Below are 19,251 nucleotides of genomic sequence, written 5' to 3'. Positions count from 1 at the left end.
AATGCACTTAATGCCAATTAGCATCTAAGCTAAATTGGAAAGCCAAACAGTTCTATCTAGTCAGTTTCCAAGGAACTCTTGGCATCCTCTTGTTTTGCTCGTCTAGGCAATGATCTGGCGCTTACTATTCGAGTCTATTTGACCGGCTTCGGCCTTGAGTCAAAGCATGGTCCCATCGCCCACCGTGATTGATACTGCTACTGTTGTTACCAATACATAACAGTACTCTCAAACAGGTTATTCTGTAGCCGTCACACACGAGCGGCCTCATGAACCAGAAATATAGTCTATATGCAGGGATGACTTCTGACTAGCCGTCGAAATTGCCCCAGAACTCAACAAGGAAAGCAGAGCACATTCATTGACTTTGAGTTCAAGCAGTCTTTTTGACAGACTCATACCAGTAGGATACCACGGTAAGTTAGCGTCGGGTGTTATCGTTGTTTCGAACCTTGAATAATGGTTTGTTGTTGCCCAACAGAACCATGCTCTATTTCTGGATGCTTCTATAAAACACGAGCAGACCGATAAAGGAATGGGCGATCTCGAAACGACGCCTTGTTCAATACGCGTCAACCCTCTCTCTGGTCGCTAAGCATAGGCTCTGTCCGCCCCTTGTTTTTTTTTTTTTTTTTTTTTCGAATTTTTAAATTACGGGCGCCGCGGTCCCGGCCACGGTCACCCCCGCCCCCAAGTGCAACAAGCACCGCATCCACAGCTCGGTCGCGGACCCGTTCACACCGCGCTGGCCGAACCGATCCTGTCATCCCATATGTTTTGACAGGGGGAGTCGATGGAGATTTGAGGAGTTGCGGGGAGGCTTCGAACTGGAAGCTGTGTGGTATTTCTTTACTCCGGCTACTTCAGTAAGCCATCGGTTCGATGCCCGCGAGTAGATTGTTAACTGGTAATGCGAAGACTGCGTGTGAGATGCAACGGCTTTGATGCCATTGATTTCATGCCGGTTTCGTGCTCACATTGCATCCAGGCCTTGCTGCCACGACCTCAGAGGAACCACGTTTGGATGCCGTGGAAGACAGGATACCGCGGCGGATAACATCAAACAAAAGGTTCCAATGGTTGAGGACGAAAAAGATGGTAGACCTATTTTGGGTGAAGCCTGCCCGAGTTTCTTGGTGAGATCTCGGCAATCTCGGCGGCATCTCTACATATAGTTTACCCGCTCGTCCACAAGCAGTGGGAGCAGCAAACCTTTGCCATGCACGAGTCGAGTGTTTCGAGTTGCAAAACAAAACAGTCGGGATTTTTACTCTATCCAAATATTAATACGACACTGACCTTACTGGGCTGCATAGAAGTAAACGTTAGATGTTTTAAGCTTTCAAGACTCGAGGGCTCTCACCTTGGCGCATTTCGGCATTTGACATGACATGGCACTGGGCGTTTCTTCAACTTTTTCTCTGGGCCCCTTGGTTTAGTTAGTTACTACGCAGTAAGGGAATCCCATACGACTTTTGATACAAGCTGAAACTGGACCGGGAACTGCGTATGCTTAAATCTCGCTTCAGAGTCAAATTGATGAGGAAAGCCAAGATTATAAATATAGGCGAAAGTTCTTTGCAGCTTGTGTCGATAGCCCCATGACGATCGCCGTGACTGTTACAATAATTTCTTTGCAATTCGAGCAAATCCAGACTCTGTTGTTATCACCTACAATCACATAAACTACGCCAAAGATCAAGCATAATGAAGTTCTCAGCTCTCATCCTCGCCATCGCTTCTGTGGCTCTCGCGGTGAATATCGACCTCCCTCCCATCAGTCCTGGCGAAGGTGGCAACACCCAAAGGGTGAACAACAGGGCCGTCGAACAAGACGACACCCCGAGCATCGAAGAGTAAACGCGGTACTCGAAACTGCAAAACTCATTTCGACTCCACGGCACCGACACGTACGTGTTATCTCGAGAACTCCCATGGTCGCGAGTTGGTATTGCTGGGAATGGTCACGGCAGGGCCACATGATACAATCCTTATGCTTTTTTTTACTCGCTAGACTGTCTCACTATCGTATATGCGATGGGAATAAAGAATATTGGAGAAAGAGAATATAGAGGCTTGAATCGAAATTGTTTGTTGCAAATAATATCACCCAGACTGATAACATCACAATGCCGATCAACAGGGTTTTGCTTGGTTGATATTCGCTCCAAGCCTGTTGAGATTTTTCAGGGTGGAAATGGAAACCCGAAAATGTTAATACTTGCTGTTGTACAGATGGGCATCTAAAGAAACCTAAAGAAACCTAAAGAAAACTGAAGAAAGCAATTACGATGTAACAAGAACACAAATGTTTCTTGCCCAAAGCCGACAGTCCCCCAATTCGGCATTTTATTTGGCCCCACAGAGCCATCAAAGCCCAGCAAAATCCCCAACCAAATCCGCGAGGGACGACTCGCTCGCGGACGAGGAATCGCTCCCGCCCGGCACCATGCCCTTGGTGAAATCTATCTTGCCGTTCTCGACCAGCTGCAGCGTGCACCCGCGGAGGTGATTCGCCTCGACGGCCGCTTCGGCTTCCTCTGCGGTTCTGTAGCGTGCGGGTCGAGGGACAATCACAAAACTCTGCAGGACGGCCTTGACAGAGCCGATGCTCCCCGCGACGGTGTCGAGGGCGTCCTTCTCGAGCCGAGCCGCCGTTTCGACGGCCTTGTTCAACCGCTCGGCAAGGAACGTGGCGAGTTCAGGGTCGTTTGCCGGCGCTCCCGTGCAGACGCTGCCCAGAACGGTGGATAGCTGATGATGAACAGTCGGGTCGGCCGCATGCAGCTGCGTAATCTCGTTCAGAATGCCGTCGAGCCTCTTGAGGCTCTCTTGGACGCCATTGAACCTCTGCCGTGGCCTGTTCTCGGGCTGGCTGTCCCCCCAGTCCCCGAGGTAAAAGTCGGGGAGCTTATCGTCCCCGCCCGGCGGAAAGTGCACAAACACGTTGCTGCTGACAATGTCGTTGTGCAGCAGGCCCCCCTTGGGCGTCACGAGGCTAGACTTGATGGCTATCAGCATGTGTCTTGCGACACGGGCGGCCATGGCCGGCAGGATGCTCCTGCTCGCATTGTTGTCCCGAAGCTTCAGCAGGAGCCCGTGCAGCGAGCCGAGGTTGTACAGCTTCCAGTAGCTGGACTCGACGGAATCTGGATCGTCATTGGACGTTTTGCGCAGGAGCTCGGCGATGTGAGCGGCACCCAGCGACAGGCCCTTTTCCTTCAGATCCTGCTCCAGCGATGCGAGGTTGGCTGCCTCGTCTCTGAGCGCCCTCCGGCCATCTTGGTCGTGCTTCTCTTCGGGACGCTTGCGCACGCACGGCTCGCCGGTCAGCTGGCTTCCTCCGACATAGCGCACGACAACCTGGGCTTGGAAGGACTTACCGCTCCTGAGTGAGCTGTGGAACATGTGCATCCATCGTCTTGCGTCCTGGTAGAATATCACCCAGTACTCGTTCTGATTGCTGGGGGTTGACATGTTGCCGCCACCGTCTGTTCCGTCCTCGAGACTTGTCCACGATGCTATTTATATCTGCTGTATGAGTCGACCGATGGATGTAACGGGGGGCTTGGGGGATTCGGTGTGATGTAGGGTGTGGTTGTGTATGAGAACATTATAGTCTGTGTCATCATTAGCCAATGATAGGAAATCCCCTGTGCTTTTATGATAGTGTATTGACTTTCTTTTACAAAGCAGGTCTTGGTCATCACGGACTTGGCGTTTTGCGGATAATGACATTGTGTTTGCTTCTATTCCATTGTCCATGGTGAGGTCCTTTGTTTGCGACAGTCCATGCGCTTATAGTGGGAAAGGGGTGACATGTCTTCTTTGTTGGAAACTCGTCGTTCTTTTCCTCCTTGACTGGTAACCGGCGTGTATGGAAATACGCTGCCTAATAATAATTGCCTTAGCTACCTATAATCGAAACTCTGTAGATGGTTGTTGATGACGAGTGGGAATAGCGATTTTGTGGACAGGGAATGCAATTCAGGGGCTAACCGACATTGGAACAAGATGGTTCAGTGGTCACTTTTTACAGAAATTTTAAAGATTTCCAGCACTACAAATCTTTTCACAACTCTCAAAGAAGTAGACAAGAGCCAGTCAACTAAATTTATCATATCCTACAGCGCCAAACATCCCAACTACCCAACAGCCCGAGACACTCAACCTACCTCCTCGGGATCTCCACCCCGTGAACCGGATCGACCGCCTCCCTGCTCCACCAAACCACCGCCCACTCGTCCCCGCGACCGAGATTCGCCCCAGCCCACGCCTGGACCTCGCCGCGCGTCCTCCAGAACAGATTATCCCCACCCGCCCGCGCCTGCTCCCAGACGAGGGCGCGGCACGCGTCCGAAAACAACGCCAGGTCGCGCCTCTGGCCCGCGGACCGCACGTGCGCCTCCTCGCAGCCGCGCAGCCTGTCCGCCAGCCAGCGCAGGTCGCGCGCCACGCCGGCGCCGGGGTCCGGCGTCAGCAGCGCCGTCAGGTCCGCCTCGACGGCCTTGAGCGCCTGCAGGTCCGGCAGGTGGCGCGGGTCGCTGTGGCTGAGCGCGATGAGCTCCTGCACCACGATCACCAGCCTGCTCTTGTCGGCGGCGGCGGCGGCCAAGCGCGCGGCCAGGTTCGCGTCGCCGTGGATCCGCCTCGCCCCGTCGAGCCCGGACAGGCAAAAGTCCACGTTGCCGTCCTTGTCCACGTGGCCCAGGATGCTCTCGAGGCCGATTTGCCCGTGCTCAAACGCGTCCGTCTTGTCGTCGGCTGGGTGCAGAGCCTGTATCGCCAGCAGGACCTGCCTGACCAGACGGATGGCGATTGCTGTTGGGACGGACACGGGCGTTGCGCCGGGTGCTCGACACCTGCGTAGCAGAGATGCGACGGAGCCTAGGTTGTTGTGCGCGTAGTAGACTGCGGTGCGGGAGTCGTTGGCGCTGCTGCCCATTACCCTGGCGATGTGCTTCGGTTCCTCCTTGTTCTGCATCTCCAGGCACTCCTGGACCGTCAAGAAATCTGGATCTGGGTAGCAGACGCGATCCAGGAACCTGGGCGGCTTGTGTTGGTTTGCGGTGTTGCGCGCCTCGATGACGACGTGCACTGGGTGTGCGAGCCCCTGGCAGCTGGTGCTCCTGAGGAGGTCATAGTCTCCAAACGGCTCCTTGAAGCGGATGGAGAACCTCTCATCGGCTGGCCGCCTCCGACCCTCGAGAGCTCTATCGAGGCGGGTCTGTAGGGAGCGGCTACTGGCGGGAGTTGACTGCGTTGCTCCCATTTTTCCAGTAGGTTATCAGTTGGTTGTTATTCTTTTTATATTTTTTTTCGTAGAGGTACTGTGGATTCAGTAGTGACTATACTGGGCAAACTTCCAATACAGCAATCAGAGGTGAACGCACGTTTGATTCAATCAGAGTTTATGTGGTAAACCATTCGCCAAGGAGGACATTATATGTTGACGTTGACTGAACCCAACATCTTTGTCCTTTCACAAGAAACATGCAACCCCCTGCGTTGCCTGTCAAAGCCACACGATATCAACCAAAGCCTTTGTCGCCCAAACCACACCAGCTCCCCTTTACCCAAAAAGCTTACAGAACTCCTCCACATCCCCAAGCAGCGCCACAGGCTGCTCCATGGCCGCAAAGTGACCGCCAACCTCGTGCCGACGGAACCAGACGAGGTCGCCCGTGGTCTCGATCCACGACTTGGGGATCGGCGCCAGGTCGAGCGGGAACCAGGTGAAGCCAAACTTCTTGGGCGCGCGAATGTGGTAATCGGGGAGTTCGTGCCACTTCTTCTTGCCCGAGCCGACGTCGTACGTCTCCCTGTAGCTGTACAGGCAGCGGGGCGGCGTCCCCGTGAGCCAGTACAGCGACGCCGACAGCAGGACCTCGTCCATGAGATCGGTGCTGTACCCCGTGCCCTCCTCGGGCGGGTAGGATTTGGGGTCGGACCAGTCCACAAACTTCTCCCCGACCCAGGCCAGCAGCGCAATGGGGCTGGATGAGAGGACCAGCCCCATGGTGCTCGGCCGCGTCGCGTGGGCCATGGCGTATGCTGTCCCCACGCTGTCGAACCATTTACACCGCTCCAGCCCTGCCTTCTCTTCCTCCGACAAGGCCTCTGGCCCAGCCGACCCTTCGGGCTTGCCAATGCGGTTGTAGTTGAGCAGAGTCCCCAGGCAGCGATCGTACTTGGCGGCCAGGACGCGGCAGACGCGCGAGCCGACGTCGCCGCCCTGGGCAATGTACCCAGACTCGCCAAACCCGAGGTGTTCCACCATCAAGCTGTCCATCAGGCGCGCGACGTCCCTCAGGCCAAAGTCCCGATCCAGCGGCGGGGCTGATGAAAACAAGTAGCCGGGCAGGGACGGTACGACGATGTGGTACGGCAGGTCCTCGGGCGAATACTTGTCCTTGAGCAGGTCCAGCATCGACAGAAACTCGAGAAAAGAGCCGGGCCAGCCGTGGAGCAGAATGATCGGCTTCACAGGCTGACGAGCCTGGGAAAACAACGCGACAAAGTGTATGTCGAATGTCTGTCCCAGCTGCTCGTCGGCCACCTTGGCGATGAAGTGATTGTACCCATTGAGCCTGGCCTCAGTCTTGTTCCTAAGCAGAGTGAGCCAAACCCACAATGGTTAGATATCGATGTAGCCAGGTCAAGTCTTTGTTTAGCTTGGCTTGCTTTGTCTCTTCTGAAAAGTGCCAATGGATTTAGTTTGAACCAACCAGTCAAAGGAGTTTGCCCAGCGTTCCTTGGCCGCAACGAGCCAATCTCTTCCGAGTCCATAACTGTTATCGCCGTTTGGCAGCGAGTTTTCATAGCAGGCTGAAGCAATCGGTGACATTTTAACAAGTTGCTGCATCTGAGCCACATCGTGTTTGGGAATTTGGATCGAGTACGGCTGTACACTTGCCGTGTTGGCCGTTTCCGGCAACTTTCCAAAGCTTTTGCTATCCATTTTGACTCGAATCGAGAAAAAAAGAGGCGCAGAGAGGGACCCGTGACTGCCAGGGAATCAGCATACAAACAAGTTTGGCTTCTCTTCGGGTACCCAAGGCAGATAGGTAGGTAGGTAAGTTATACGAAAATCTCCACTGCCAGCTCGGCGATAATAAGGTCAATAGTCGTAATACCGACGCGGGGCTTGTATGACTGCTCGTGCTTATTGCAGTTTAGGCAGCTGCACACACGTCGCTTGCCATGCATTTATGACATCACTGCCACCAGCAGACGCCATGAGTAGGCAGGTACCTAGGTAGGTACGGTAGTTAGGGATGGTCATTGGAATTTGTCGACCTCTGAAATAAATCGTGTTCTCAAGGTGGTTAGGAAGCTGCCGGGTTAGTTAGCTTGGCGGCAGTCTACCAACTGCGTGGGATTCGCAAGCTGCAGATCCTCCACAAGCACGAAATCAAAGTTAATACGCGACCCATAGCAGCGCAGTCATTCGTGCCTTTAGGACCGACTTCCATGGTATATTTGCTCAACCCCCGAGAACATGGTGGAGACAGAAACAATGTAGACTGCATCATCAGCTCGAGTCACTTCGATTCACTTGACAGCCTTGATCTGTGGGGGGAAATCGCAATGGTATTCATCTTGTCTAATGCACTATAACCCGGAGCATAAAAGTATGCTTGATGGATTAGTAGGAACCCAGTCCACTGGCCCTGAACATCCATGTCGACTTCTTAGTGTAAAAAGTTGACTTGGATGTATGAAACCACGACCGACCATCGCTTGTGATTTGCTATGACATCCCCCCAGGTTTTTGTTTTTCTAGAGATTTTTGATTTTTTTTGTCTTTTGTTGGTGACAATGATCACGCTGGTCTCCCCAGAATGATCTTCGAAACGACGTCAGTATGTTTGTGCGACTGTGGGTAAGAGCGAACAAAGGCATGAAAAGAATTCGAATGCCGTGCCCAAACCCACGCCCGATAAGGGTAGTATCGTCGATTGAGAAGAATGTTGCGCTGTTGGGTAGAAAATTGTGAACCAAGCCAGTCCGCAATGGTCCTGCAACGGCTCATGCCATGGATGCAGGGTGCGGGACGCTTTCGAGATATTTGTGTTTTGTTGTTTCGAGAGAGGTAATAGGGATGGATGCAATGCAGTCATGGCCCCATTACGCCTCTGCGGTTGAGACGTGCCCTTGAACCGGACTGATTAGTCGAAAAGGGTATCGAGTTTTATCGAAATGTGGTGTTGCCTTGAGAGTGTCGAAATGATGAGATGAGGGGAGAAAAGCCTGTTGATGATGTATGCAGGCAAATCGCGTGTCCTTGTCGTGGGTTCTGATGAACCTTGTCGAGGAGAAATATACTAGCCAGTGACACGCGCCTGACCAGTAAAGTGAAGACAGAGGCCGCTGATGATAGGCAGTCTTCAGCGCGCAGTGAAGATGGCAGTGACCCAAAGCCAACCTCATGAATACATGATGTCGTCCAAACCGCCGTTTGGTATCAAGAAAAGTCCCCAACGCCAGAAAAGATGACATATGCTCCAAATGACCCATCCCAAAGCCAAATCCATCCACGTGTGAGCATGACCCACGTGGGTCATTTCAACGCCTTGTGCGCCTAGAGACTCCATGATATAAAATAAAAGGAGTTGAGAGAAAGCATGAGAGAAAAAGAAGACGTATCTAGTCAACCAACCGAGCCCCTTGAACTTTTATAACTTCATGCACCCAGTACAGATCGATCTGGGGAGAAAATGGCAAACAACCAGATTATGAAGTAATGAGACAATGAGACAGGTTCTTTGCCAAATGTGAGAACATGGAAGTGTGGTAGGCGCAAGTGGTGGTGCGCCACGCCCTCGAATGCTCGAGGTTAAACTGGCTCAAGCGCCCGTGTGCAGCCCAGAAAACATTGGATTAATTCTCTGGTTGCAACCGGTGAAAGCGAGATTTTGAAAAGGCGGTATTTGCAGCCAATGGGATTCATGGCTGTGTCCTCCGTATGTGTGCTGAAGAGTCGAAAGTCGTGATATGGAGTGAGAGGGATTTCAAAGATCACCGAGGCTCCTCTAGCCCTGCTGCTGAGACGTTGTAAGAGATAAAAGAAAAGAAAAAGAAGCTGATATGGGACCAAATCAATGGTCTGCCATGAAATGACTTAAAGAAAAATAGACAATCAAAGAAAGGTGGTATCAGTACAATCCAATAGCGTTGCGTAAAAGCAGTGAAGTAAATCCAATGCAGCCACGCATGCGCCTCAAGCCCACGGTAGCAATGCGTGGGTTGAGGTCGCCATATGCTTAGGACTGCTGGTTGGGCATTTGCTGTTGATGCTGCCCTTGGTTGTGGCCACCACGGCCACCCCTGTAGTTGTTGTTGTAGTTGCGCTGTCCCTGACCCTGGCCTTGGAAGCCTCCACGTCCGCGCCCACCGCCGCGGCCCCTGTTTTGGTGGGGGCCACGAGGCTGCTGCTGTTGGCTGGAACCGTTGTGCCTGCCGTTCTGGTTTTGCCAGTTCTCTTGACCTTGATGCGGTCTTTGCTGCTGGGGAGGTGGGCCCTGATTGGGTGCAGCGCTTTGCGCATTGCCCGCCGAGGAAGGCTGAGCGGGGATGTTGATGGGACGGGGAATGGTCTCCGGGTTGTCGTAGACGTACAAGCTCTTGTCGATCGTCGAAGGGATGGGCTGGATCTCGGTACCCAAGTCACGCTCGATGTTGTAAAGGTTGAACCGGTCTTCCCAGCTGATCAGGTTGATAGCCAGACCGAGGTGGCCGTACCGACCAGATCGTCCGATACGGTGCAAGTAAGTTTCAGCGTTCTTGGGGAAGTCAAAGTTTATGACAACGTTGACAGCCTGAATGTCAATACCTCGAGTAAGCAGATCAGAGCACACCAGGTTCCTGCAGACTCCGTTTCTGAAGTCGTGGAAGACACGGTTTCGTGCCTGCTGCTGCATCTTGGCATGACTGTAGAAGCACGAGTAGCCGAGCTCGGTGATCTTCTTGGCAAGAAGTTCGACTCGGTTCGTGGAATTGCAGAAGATGATGGATTGGTTGATCTGCAATTTGGAGAAGAGAGTGTTCAGGCAGTGGACCTTTTGCTTCTCCTCGACAAAGGCATAGTATTGAGTGATACCCCTGAGGGTAAGCTCGTCCATGAGGTTGATCTCGTAGGGGTTGGTCATGTTCTTGTCGGAAAATTCCTTAACAGAAATAGGGAAGGTAGCGGAGAAGAGCATCACCTGTCGATCCTTGGGGTGGAACTGCAGGAGCTGCTCGATGACGGGGGTGAATTCGATGGAGAGAAGCTTGTCGGCTTCGTCCATGATGAACATTGGGCATTCGCTGAGGTCGGCGACATTTTTACCCGCAAGGTCGAGGATACGACCCGGCGTACCGACTACAATGTGTACAGGGTCTTGCAGACGCAAGATGTCGTCCCTCAAAGTCGTACCACCAGTTGTAACCATAACGTTGATGCCTAGGTGCTTGCCCAGAGTCTTGCAGACTTGCGAGGTCTGCATGGCCAGCTCTCGTGTTGGTACTAGGATGAGGCATTGGATCTTGGATACCTTGGGGTTGATCGTCTCGAGGGCTGGTACGACAAAGGCTGCTGTCTTTCCGGTACCGTTCTTGGCGCGGGCGAGGATGTCGCGTCCGGTGAGGGCGACGGGGATGCTCTCCTCCTGGATGGGTGAAGGCTTCTCGAATCCTGCCTCAAATATGCCCATAAGGAGATCTCGTTTCAGGCCAAAGTTCTCAAATTCTAGGCCTTTCGTGTTTGTCACATCCTGTAAAATGCGTGAGTCAAGCGACAAAACAAGAACCCGACCTTGGTGTCACAAACCTCAGTTTGTTGCCTGTTGTCCCTGGCGGGAATGTTCAGATTCCTCCTCCAGTCTTCATTGTTGGTGGCGTCACTACAGAATACAGTTAGCATGCAGGTCTTGTGCGACTCGGCAACCGATGGGGTAGTCCACAAACCTCAATGTGGCTGACCTGAGTTGGTCTGCTAACACGTCGGCCATTGTGTATGGTTGTGTGGGTTGTATTTTGTGTTTGGAGGGGATTTCGTGGACTCGAGCAGTAATGCTCTTTATGCGCAGCTTATTGGGTACACGTCGAAAGGCTACGGAAGGCTGGAAGACCTCGTTGAAGGCAGTAGACCGTTGGGGTGGTCTCGTGTCAAAGTGTGCCGCTTGGTCTAGGGTGCTTTTGTCGGATGTGACGTCGCGAAAATGAACGCAATTCTGAAGAATGCGGACAATAACTTCTTCGCTCTTTCAAAGGCCGAGAAGATGGGGCAGTTGTCGTCGGATTTACGGTCGAGGCCGTGGTTTTCGGGCGGAGGGGAGCTTTTGTTTGGTTGCGGAAGACTTTTCGCGCCCAGATTCTGGTGGTGGTGGGGGTTTACACGTAACGGATGTGCAAGAGGACTAAAATCGCACACGGAAACTATATCCGTCGTCCAAGCCGTTCGAAAGATTACGTTGATGAGAAGGGTGAATGTCAAATGATGCAGAGGTTGCGGGTAGGTAGGGAGCAGATTTTTGGCGGTGGAGCTGGAACATCTGGCGATAATCCGATGGTGTTCACCAACTATGCCCGCCGTCGCACGTGATTTCAAGGCTCCCTTGGCGGAACGCACGTCGACAGGGATCATGGCTCCGACGTGGCAAGCACCCAAGCTCGGAGAAGCAAGGAAGCACAACTATCTAGCATGGACTACAAGCATCAGTTTGCGGGAGAAATTATGCGATGGGCGTTCTGATGTGTTCAAAAGCCAATTTGGAGGCCTAAAATCAAGCAAACACGAAACGGATTTGTTCGCTTCTTAAAGTCGGTATTGAACTGTGACTGAAGAGTGTTTTAAACGACCCTCCCCTGTGTTAAGGGTTGTATCAAGCATGTCATCAACGGACAAGCGGGGTTTGTTCTAGTCTGGGAGCTCCGCACTGGTGCTAGCACCAAAGCTTCTGCAGACAAACTTCTAAGACACTCCTCTCGCTTTAAGCTCAACGTCGTCGTCATCAAATACGGAATCCAAAGACAACCTCTATGAATGATCATGAGGCGCTCTTCTGATGCGCCCATGATGACCTTCTCTTACTTGTCATGTTTTTGAAGAACGGAGCGCCCTCTTTCGGCTCGAGCAAGTCTCTTGCCAGATCGGAGTTCCGGTCTCGTATACCATTCACTTTGAGCCTGACCCAACAGAAGCAATTTGGGCCCCAATGCTGCCCTTACAATCATAGACGTAGTTACAACACGACTTCGGCCGATGGCGAACCAAAACAGGACCGATGCACGCCGGCCATGGTGTGGCCCAACACCGCGAGGCCAACACCTTACGAGATCTTCAACTCGAAGCCAGGGGCGCCGTACAGCAAGGGCAAGTTCTACGAGCTAGCGAAACAGTACCACCCCGACAGATATACCGAGCAAGGCGATCATCTGGACGAGAATGGTCTCTCCCGAGCCACCAAGCTCGAACGCTACAAGCTCGTCGTGGCGGCGAACGACATCCTCAGCAACCCGGTCAAGAGGCGTGAATATGACCAATTCGGGCTGGGATGGGCTACCGGCGAGGTGCGAGACTTGAACGAGGAGCTACGGGCCAAGGACCAGGCGTGGCGCACAGCTCCCAATTCTCCGGCCATGAACTCGTCATGGCAGGACTGGGAGAAGTGGCGGCATCGCCGAGACGGCACTGCACCCAAGCAAGAGCCTTTGTTCATGTCCAACGGCGGATTTGCCATCGTGCTCTGTGCCTGCGTTGTCGTCTTCATCTGGGCCCAAGCGTCCCAGGCAAGCCAGCGATCCTCAAGAGTCATGCAGGCCAGGGATAAGATGCACCAGGCCGCGACCGACAATCTATATAACACTAGAATGCAGCGCGCCACCTTGAGTCAGAACAGCAGGGTACAGCTCTTCCTGCATAAACGGGAGTTTGGAGACAACCCTTTTGAACCGGTGGGACAGTTGCCTGCAGAAAGCCCAAAGAAATGAGAAGAATAGACTATGATCGATGATTTTCAGATCGCCGATCCAGTTTATGCTACGGAGCTGCCAATTCATTGGCATAAGGGAACGTGGGCATCCCCCGGCCTTTTCAAGCTCACCACTAGGCATTGGCCTATCATCTTTGGCTTGGGAGGACTGGAGTCTGGTGCAATAGATGTTTGCGTACAGAACAAGATCCGTCTCTAGAATGGAGGCAGACACTAAGTACTATATCGCACGATCAAAGGAGACCACATTTTGATCTTCGGATGGAATGAGCGCCAGGCGGCATGGAGCGGAAAGCCAAGGATAGCGCAATTTAAATCCGATCTCACGTAATGTGAGGAAGAGCTTGGTCTTGCTTCAAAATATACGGCAAGACCAAGGCGATTTGACGCTAGCTAAGCACTTGAAGGCAAGGACGCTCAACAAAGACCTCGTGATTCGATGGAGGTCACAAAGCATTGATACCAAAATGCTCTTTGTGTACGAACGGATGGGTTTGAGCCCGGTACGTTACTGTTAACTTTAGCTCATGATTTTGCAATCATTTAATGAAAGATATTTGGAGACGCATGTCCATATCGCTTGATATCATTCCTTGTGGCGGGACGAGGATAGAGGTCGACATCTTTGAGCGAAAAAAGCTCTGCTGGAAATGAGCAGATTCAAGTGCTGAAGAAAATTCCAGGGCAAACAAGGAAATCCGTGGCTATCAGGCCCGTGCACGACCCCTCACGTGAGCCCCATATCACAACCAGCTGCTGCCGTCAGGCTCAGGCGAGGGGCAATCTGCATGCCGAGCATGAATTGGAAACCTCCGAAACATATTTAGAGGAATCAGCACAAGATGCAGCTTTTGCCAGCAGCACTGTATCGAATTTATTAACTATTTCATCGCCGCTACCCTGGTCTCCACCACATCCCGCATGACCTTTTGCGCCGTGGCGGGATCTATCCGCTCCCGGGCACCCGACTTCATCATCATGCCCACCAGAAACATAAGCTTTCCCTGCGGGTATCTGGCGCCCATGAACTCCTTGAGCACGTGCTCCTCCTCGTCCAGCACAGACTCGGCCAGCTCGCTGTACTCCTGGGGCGATAGCTCCGAGAACCAGAGATCATTGTCCGTGATGTAACGCTCGATCCCTGCCGGGGTACTAATGTACTGTGCGGGCATGACTTCGTTGAACATGGCAAATAGCAGGTCCTTGGCCGTGCCCTGTCGGATGCGGCTCGTGTGCAGGAAGAAGAGAATGTCGGCCAGGTCGTCGGCGGAGATGAATGCGTCGCCCTCGGATGTAACCCCTAGGTCTCTTTCCGAAAGACCCGCGGCGGCCCGGTCGCGCTGGTTGTTCTCCGAGGTCAGGCTGCCAAGCACATGCAAGATCCAGTTGCCCGTGAGAATCCTAGCCTGGACGAGGCTCTCTGCTGTGACTTTGGTACTATCGCCCTGATTCTGAAGCCTCTGCTCCAAAGCGTCAACGGTCTTGTAGTAGAACTGCAACCGCCCGCCGTCCTCCAGGAGCATCAGGGACATCGCGTCCTTCTCCGAAAGGCCGTAAGAGCTAACCAGATCATCGAGCTCCTGGTCCGGCATGACTCCCATTGTGCTCTTCAGATGCTCCACGACATCTTGACCGACCAGGACGGGCCCCAGATCCGGATCAGGCATATATCTGTAGTCGACCTCACCCTCCTTTCCACGTAACCTCCGTGTCTCCGTGCTCCCGAGCGACCAACCTCTCGTCTCGCCCAGAACAACGCCACCCTCGTCCAGGAGCTTGATCTGCCTGTCCCTCTCGGCGATGATGGCATCCTCGACCGCCTTGAAACTGAACAAGTTCTTGATCTCGGTTCTCTGCCCCAGCTTGGCGGACGACGTCTTACCATCCTCCACCCTCCTGACCGAAACGTTCACGTCGGCACGCAGACCACCCTTTTCCATGCCCACGACGCAAGCGTCCGCTGCGCCGAGCAGCATCTGCACCTTGCGCACAAACGCAGCCGCCGTCGCCGGGTGGTGGATGTCGGGCTCGGATATGATCTCGACGAGAGGCGCGCCGCAGCGGTTAAAATCAAGCCAGTGGACGCCGTCCGGCCGCGCCAGCGTCTTGGCCGTGTCCTGCTCCATCTGCACCTGCTTGACCCTTATCCGTAGCGGCTCCCCACCTCCCACATCCTGCGCCGCTATCCCATCCCGCGCCCGGAGGTCCACGTACCCGTCCCTGGCCAGCGGGGCGTAGTACTGCGTGATCTGGTAGCCCGAGGGCTGGTCCCAGTGGAAGTAGTGTTTTCTGTCGAAGCTACTGACGGGCTGGACGGCGCAGTTGAGGGCGACGGCGGCGCGGATCGCGGGGACCAGCGTGGCCTGTTGGAAGAGCGGTTGCGTGCCCGGGATGGCGAGGTCGAAGGGGGCGACGAGCGAGTTCGGAGCCGGGGCACGGGTGTTGTCTTCGGTGGAGGCGAGGGGCGCTGGCGAAAAGAGCTTGCGGTCCGTGTTGAGCTGCGCGTGTATCTCGATGCCGACTGTGAGCTCCCAGCCCGGAACGGTTTGGTTATCGGCACTGCTCCGCTTCTTCTTCCCTTTTGCCTGGGCCTTGGATGCTTTGGCCTGGTCCTTTAGGATCTTTCGTAGATGGGGGGCTGGTTGGCCGGGTGGAGGCTGCGTCGTGGTAGTGTGGCCGGCTTCTGGTGCAGTGTGGTTCCATCGTCGCTGGGCGGGCTGCCCTACTGCAAAATGCTGTTTGCTGATATTCCTGGCGGGCAACCGTTGGAGTCGAGTACAATCGCGAGAGAAGACACGGCCTGTGAGCAGGTAGCTCGAGAGCTCTCTGGTGGGTATACGACCCATCTTGGAGCAATCGAGTCAAAATAAAATGAAAAATCCAATTTAATTCACTGGTGTTAAGTATTTATGCATCGCTTTATGTCTAGGTCTAGATAGTCCAGACCGTTTAGAAAAGAAAGTTGCTGATAAGCTTTGGTAAGGGAAGCTTCGAAGCTATTTGGGATTTTTTTTTTCTCCCATTGAGTTCAAACGTAGTATGACGCGACCGCGATTGAGATCCACCATAGTCCCCGAGCTATGGCAGATTATGTCATCACTCAAGTCGTTCATGTCAGGACTTTGGTAAAAATCCCCCCAAACCAACATTTGACTCCAACCCATTTCCGACTGCGCGGACCTAATCCCTTGACCATTTCCTCTGTGACTATTCGCTCCTGCAAGCAGTCAGGTCCTCCGATCGGTTCAAGTCCCCATTTGGCTGCCTCGTCCAGAACGCTCTCCATCGTGTGCGCATAGCTCGTTGGCCTGACTTTTTCCCCAGTCGTCTCGTCCACGAACCCCGCTTGGCTGATGGCACCCATGTCGGAGTGCATGTTGGTGAGAAGCAGCACGCCGCCCGGCTTGAGCATCTGTGAAACGTGGCGGAAGAAGTCCGGCAATGGTATGTGCTCGACCACCAGCGTGCTGATGATCCCATCTGCATTGTCGGCCTCTTCGGGGGTTGTAGGCGAGTTGATGAGGTCGAACACCTTGAGGGTAAGAGTTGCCAGCTTCTTTTGGTCCGTAGCGTTACTCCCGTGGAGTTTCTCGAGACGTACTTTGGCGATTTCAAGCATTCCGGGGCTGGCGTCAAGTGCGACAACCTGAACGTCTTCGAGACCAAGCAAGAGGGCGGTGTTGCGGCCAGTGCCGCATCCCAGGTCAACGAGTCGCCAAGGCTTAGACTTGTTTACCTCGTTTATTGACGAGACTAGATGAGGCAACAATCGCGTCATTTCAATGTCGTCGATGGCTTGCAGAAAGTTCCCATCTGTGTCGTAGATTTTGGCCCATTGATTATAGGCCTCAACGGTAGGCAGGTATTTGATGTTGTTCGCTGAGTTCTTTTCCATTGCGTCGTTTGTGTGTTTCTGCAGAGGTAGCCTCTGAATGCTGGAAAAGGTCGTTCGCAAGTCTTCTGCGCCAGGGAGTTATTCCTAGGGCTGATGATATACTCGGAGATTGGATCCAAGACTAGACCAAGTGGTGCTCGGAATCCATCACTCAGTCTGAGTCATCGATCGAGACCCGCGTCCCAATGATAGCTTGGCTGGCTGCAGCTGAGAAACAGGACAAGCTCATCCTGCCTCATTACCACTCAGCCATCATAGCAAGGTGATCTCGCGCCGAGCCCCTGGCCTCCTAATCAGTGACTCTACACGTGAGGCATCGTACAGTCCTACGAAGCCAATCCTCTTGTACACGCCCGAGTCTCGACCATCCTCTTTCTCCCGTCGGACCAGCAGTGCGGTGAGAAGTCGTCGACCTTGTTCTTCTGGAGGTATCAGCGTCCCAAGGGGCACAAGAAAGACTCTGTGAAGCATCACCGCTTCTCCATGGCCATGTTCTACGATACGGTCCCACTCCCGTGGTCTCGGGTCTATACACACCTCGCCGTCGATGCTCCTGCCGCCCACTCCGATATGCACTGCCACCCGTGTCTCCCGCATCCTCACCATAGGCCCGACGGTGCAAGGCAGCAAGTGTGCCCTGAGCTTCAAAGATCCTGAGCCTACCATACCGAACGGGTTATTTGCCGGGATGTTATCCACTTGCACTTGAACCACGTCCGCGAGAGTATGCTTGGCCGTCTCGGTCCATAAATCTGCCCACTCCACGTGCCCTTCGATGGATGCCCACGACCAGTCCGGCGCCGGCCTCTTAGGCCAGCCCCTGAGCGTCCTCAGCGGTTCGGGATGATCACTCACGTCGCGGATCTTCTTTTGACTTATATGCCGCCACATGAGGTCTTCGATGAAGGAGTCTGACCACAAACCAGCCCAGTACGACTGCCCTGGCTTCGCCTTGGCAACGCATTGCGCCACTGCTCCCAGGCCAATGAGTCTGTCCATGTGCCGGCCTATGTCGCGAGCCATATACTGCGACACGACCCGATGCCAGACGAAACGAGCAGACGGTGAGTTCCTGTCAATGTCGGAGTAAAAAGTCTGTTTCTGTGTCCTCCTGGCCCAGAGACTATTGGCGGTACCTTGACACTGACAGGCGGCACTCGAGCAACATTCCCATATAACCTCGTGCTTGCCAAAGTATATCGTCCTGGCCGAGACCAACCTCTCTGCAAGACCCCACGCCCGACCTAGTAGTGGCTCCGGACCGGAGATTGGCGCGGTTCGGTCTGCGTCTTGGTGGACATCGTGGTCGAGGGAGCGCGCGAGCCTGCGGGCAAAGAGGTCGTACCTGCGCAGGCCATGTCGGAACTCGGTGAGGTGAAATTGAAGCGATTTATCGGTTGGCTCGGTTTTGCAGAAGAGGCCGCTGTTCGCATCCTTGCCATGCAATGAAGCGATAACCACGTGGGCGTTGTGATAGATGTCGTACATGTTCCCTGCCTCAGTCGCCCAATCTATAGGGTCGTCCTGCATGATGCAGAGGGCATCGATCCAGATGTATTCCAGGCCGAGTCGTCTGACCACCTGGAAGGCGTCGATGAACGTCTTTGGTATTGTACTAACACCGATCGACACCATGTTCTGGCCGTGACTGTCCCGTGTGGTACGGCACACTGGGACAACGTTCCCCCAGCAGTAGCTCAGAGCAGCGTACCGGGCACCGGCTGGTATTCCAGTTCTGGTGCGCAGGGCAATGTCGCAATTGGACTCGGACGAGCCGACGTACACAAGTCTGCTGGGCCTGAAAGATGGGTTAGGGCGGTGGCACCTCTCGTGGCCTTCCAAGCACGCCTCGAGCTGTCTTCTGATAAATGCCAGCGTCGTATTTGAACTTGTGTCACCCTCCAGCAGCGGTCTCCTCAGCTCGTTCTCGTTGTGGCCTGGCGCAAACAAGGAAAACTCGAGGACATCTTCCCCGGGCACGTGCACCTCGAACTTTCCAGGGAGCGGATTCGTCACCTTGACGAGCCCTAGCAGGTCACCGCGAACGGTGAACGTGGCCAACTTGGAGCGGACCTCACACGACACGCAGCCCGTAACTCCTGGCGGCGACCAGCCCGTCTCAGCACCGCTTGGGTGGCCCACATGGCCCGGTAGGTCTGGCGGCTTCTGCAGTATGTAGTCGATATCGCCGTTCCAGCCGCAGATTGGGCAGGGTTGAAAGCGGTGTCGCCCAGCGGTGATGCTCCGGACGCGGCGGAGAAGTGAGGTCATGGTGAGGCCAATGTGAGGTGGGGATATGGTGTCTTGATTGATGCGATTGGAACTTCTTTTATCAGGTCAAACAACGAGGATACTGGCAGTAGCTATTGGGTTTCAAAA

At 53.9% G+C, this 19,251-nt stretch overlaps 8 protein-coding genes across 8 annotated transcripts; 1 reads left to right on the top strand and 7 right to left on the bottom strand.

Annotated features, from left to right (window-relative positions):
* Positions 1-2,370: 2,370 nt before the first annotated feature.
* Positions 2,371-3,477, bottom strand: MGG_03385 (uncharacterized protein; the record flags this gene model as incomplete). The annotated part of the gene is made up of 1 exon (XM_003716511.1): positions 2,371-3,477. The coding sequence occupies one exon, from the start codon at positions 3,475-3,477 to the stop codon at positions 2,371-2,373; it is 1,107 nt and encodes a 368-aa protein (XP_003716559.1).
* Positions 3,478-4,025: 548 nt separating this feature from the next.
* On the bottom strand, positions 4,026-5,272 carry MGG_14881 (uncharacterized protein; the record flags this gene model as incomplete). Its single annotated transcript, XM_003716510.1, has 1 exon — positions 4,026-5,272. The coding sequence occupies one exon, from the start codon at positions 5,270-5,272 to the stop codon at positions 4,172-4,174; it is 1,101 nt and encodes a 366-aa protein (XP_003716558.1). The 3' UTR covers positions 4,026-4,171.
* A 300-nt stretch (positions 5,273-5,572) lies between these two features.
* Positions 5,573-6,961, bottom strand: MGG_14882 (epoxide hydrolase 1; the record flags this gene model as incomplete). Its single annotated transcript, XM_003716509.1, has 2 exons — positions 5,573-6,608; positions 6,729-6,961. 2 exons carry the CDS (start codon positions 6,959-6,961, stop codon positions 5,573-5,575), a joined length of 1,269 nt encoding a protein of 422 aa, XP_003716557.1.
* Positions 6,962-9,266: 2,305 nt separating this feature from the next.
* Positions 9,267-10,994, bottom strand: MGG_03388 (ATP-dependent RNA helicase DHH1; the record flags this gene model as incomplete). The annotated part of the gene is made up of 3 exons (XM_003716508.1): positions 9,267-10,757; positions 10,814-10,886; positions 10,951-10,994. 3 exons carry the CDS (start codon positions 10,992-10,994, stop codon positions 9,267-9,269), a joined length of 1,608 nt encoding a protein of 535 aa, XP_003716556.1.
* A 654-nt stretch (positions 10,995-11,648) lies between these two features.
* MGG_03389 (uncharacterized protein) lies at positions 11,649-13,545 on the top strand. The gene has a single exon (XM_003716507.1). The coding sequence runs from the start codon at positions 12,082-12,084 to the stop codon at positions 12,973-12,975; it is 894 nt and encodes a 297-aa protein (XP_003716555.1). The 5' UTR covers positions 11,649-12,081; the 3' UTR covers positions 12,976-13,545.
* Positions 13,546-13,718: 173 nt separating this feature from the next.
* MGG_03390 (aspartyl/glutamyl-tRNA(Asn/Gln) amidotransferase subunit B) lies at positions 13,719-15,901 on the bottom strand. The gene has a single exon (XM_003716506.1). It carries the CDS (start codon positions 15,821-15,823, stop codon positions 13,859-13,861), a length of 1,965 nt encoding a protein of 654 aa, XP_003716554.1. The 5' UTR covers positions 15,824-15,901; the 3' UTR covers positions 13,719-13,858.
* A 104-nt stretch (positions 15,902-16,005) lies between these two features.
* MGG_14883 (methyltransferase small domain-containing protein) lies at positions 16,006-17,011 on the bottom strand (the record flags this gene model as incomplete). The annotated part of the gene is made up of 2 exons (XM_003716505.1): positions 16,158-17,011; positions 16,006-16,055 (listed from the first exon to the last, which is right to left on the bottom strand). The coding sequence occupies exons 1-2, from the start codon at positions 16,870-16,872 to the stop codon at positions 16,006-16,008; spliced, it is 765 nt and encodes a 254-aa protein (XP_003716553.1). The 5' UTR covers positions 16,873-17,011.
* A 187-nt stretch (positions 17,012-17,198) lies between these two features.
* MGG_14884 (uncharacterized protein) lies at positions 17,199-19,143 on the bottom strand (the record flags this gene model as incomplete). The annotated part of the gene is made up of 3 exons (XM_003716504.1): positions 17,199-17,294; positions 17,410-17,944; positions 18,218-19,143. The coding sequence occupies 3 exons, from the start codon at positions 19,141-19,143 to the stop codon at positions 17,199-17,201; spliced, it is 1,557 nt and encodes a 518-aa protein (XP_003716552.1).
* Between the last annotated feature and the right edge of the window lie 108 nt (positions 19,144-19,251).

The sequence above is a fragment of the Pyricularia oryzae genome, chromosome 4 (genome assembly GCF_000002495.2).
Source record: "Pyricularia oryzae 70-15 chromosome 4, whole genome shotgun sequence".
Classification (NCBI taxonomy): domain Eukaryota; kingdom Fungi; phylum Ascomycota; class Sordariomycetes; order Magnaporthales; family Pyriculariaceae; genus Pyricularia; species Pyricularia oryzae.
The sequence above is the reverse complement of the archived record's forward strand: the minus strand, read 5'-3'. Positions and strand labels throughout refer to the sequence as shown.

Bases quoted from the DNA above. Each gene is read 5' to 3' on its own strand.
- MGG_03389 (XM_003716507.1), top strand. From the start codon at position 12,082: ATGTTTTTGAAGAACGGAGCGCCCTCTTTCGGCTCGAGCAAGTCTCTT.
- MGG_03390 (XM_003716506.1), bottom strand. From the start codon at position 15,823: ATGGGTCGTATACCCACCAGAGAGCTCTCGAGCTACCTGCTCACAGGC.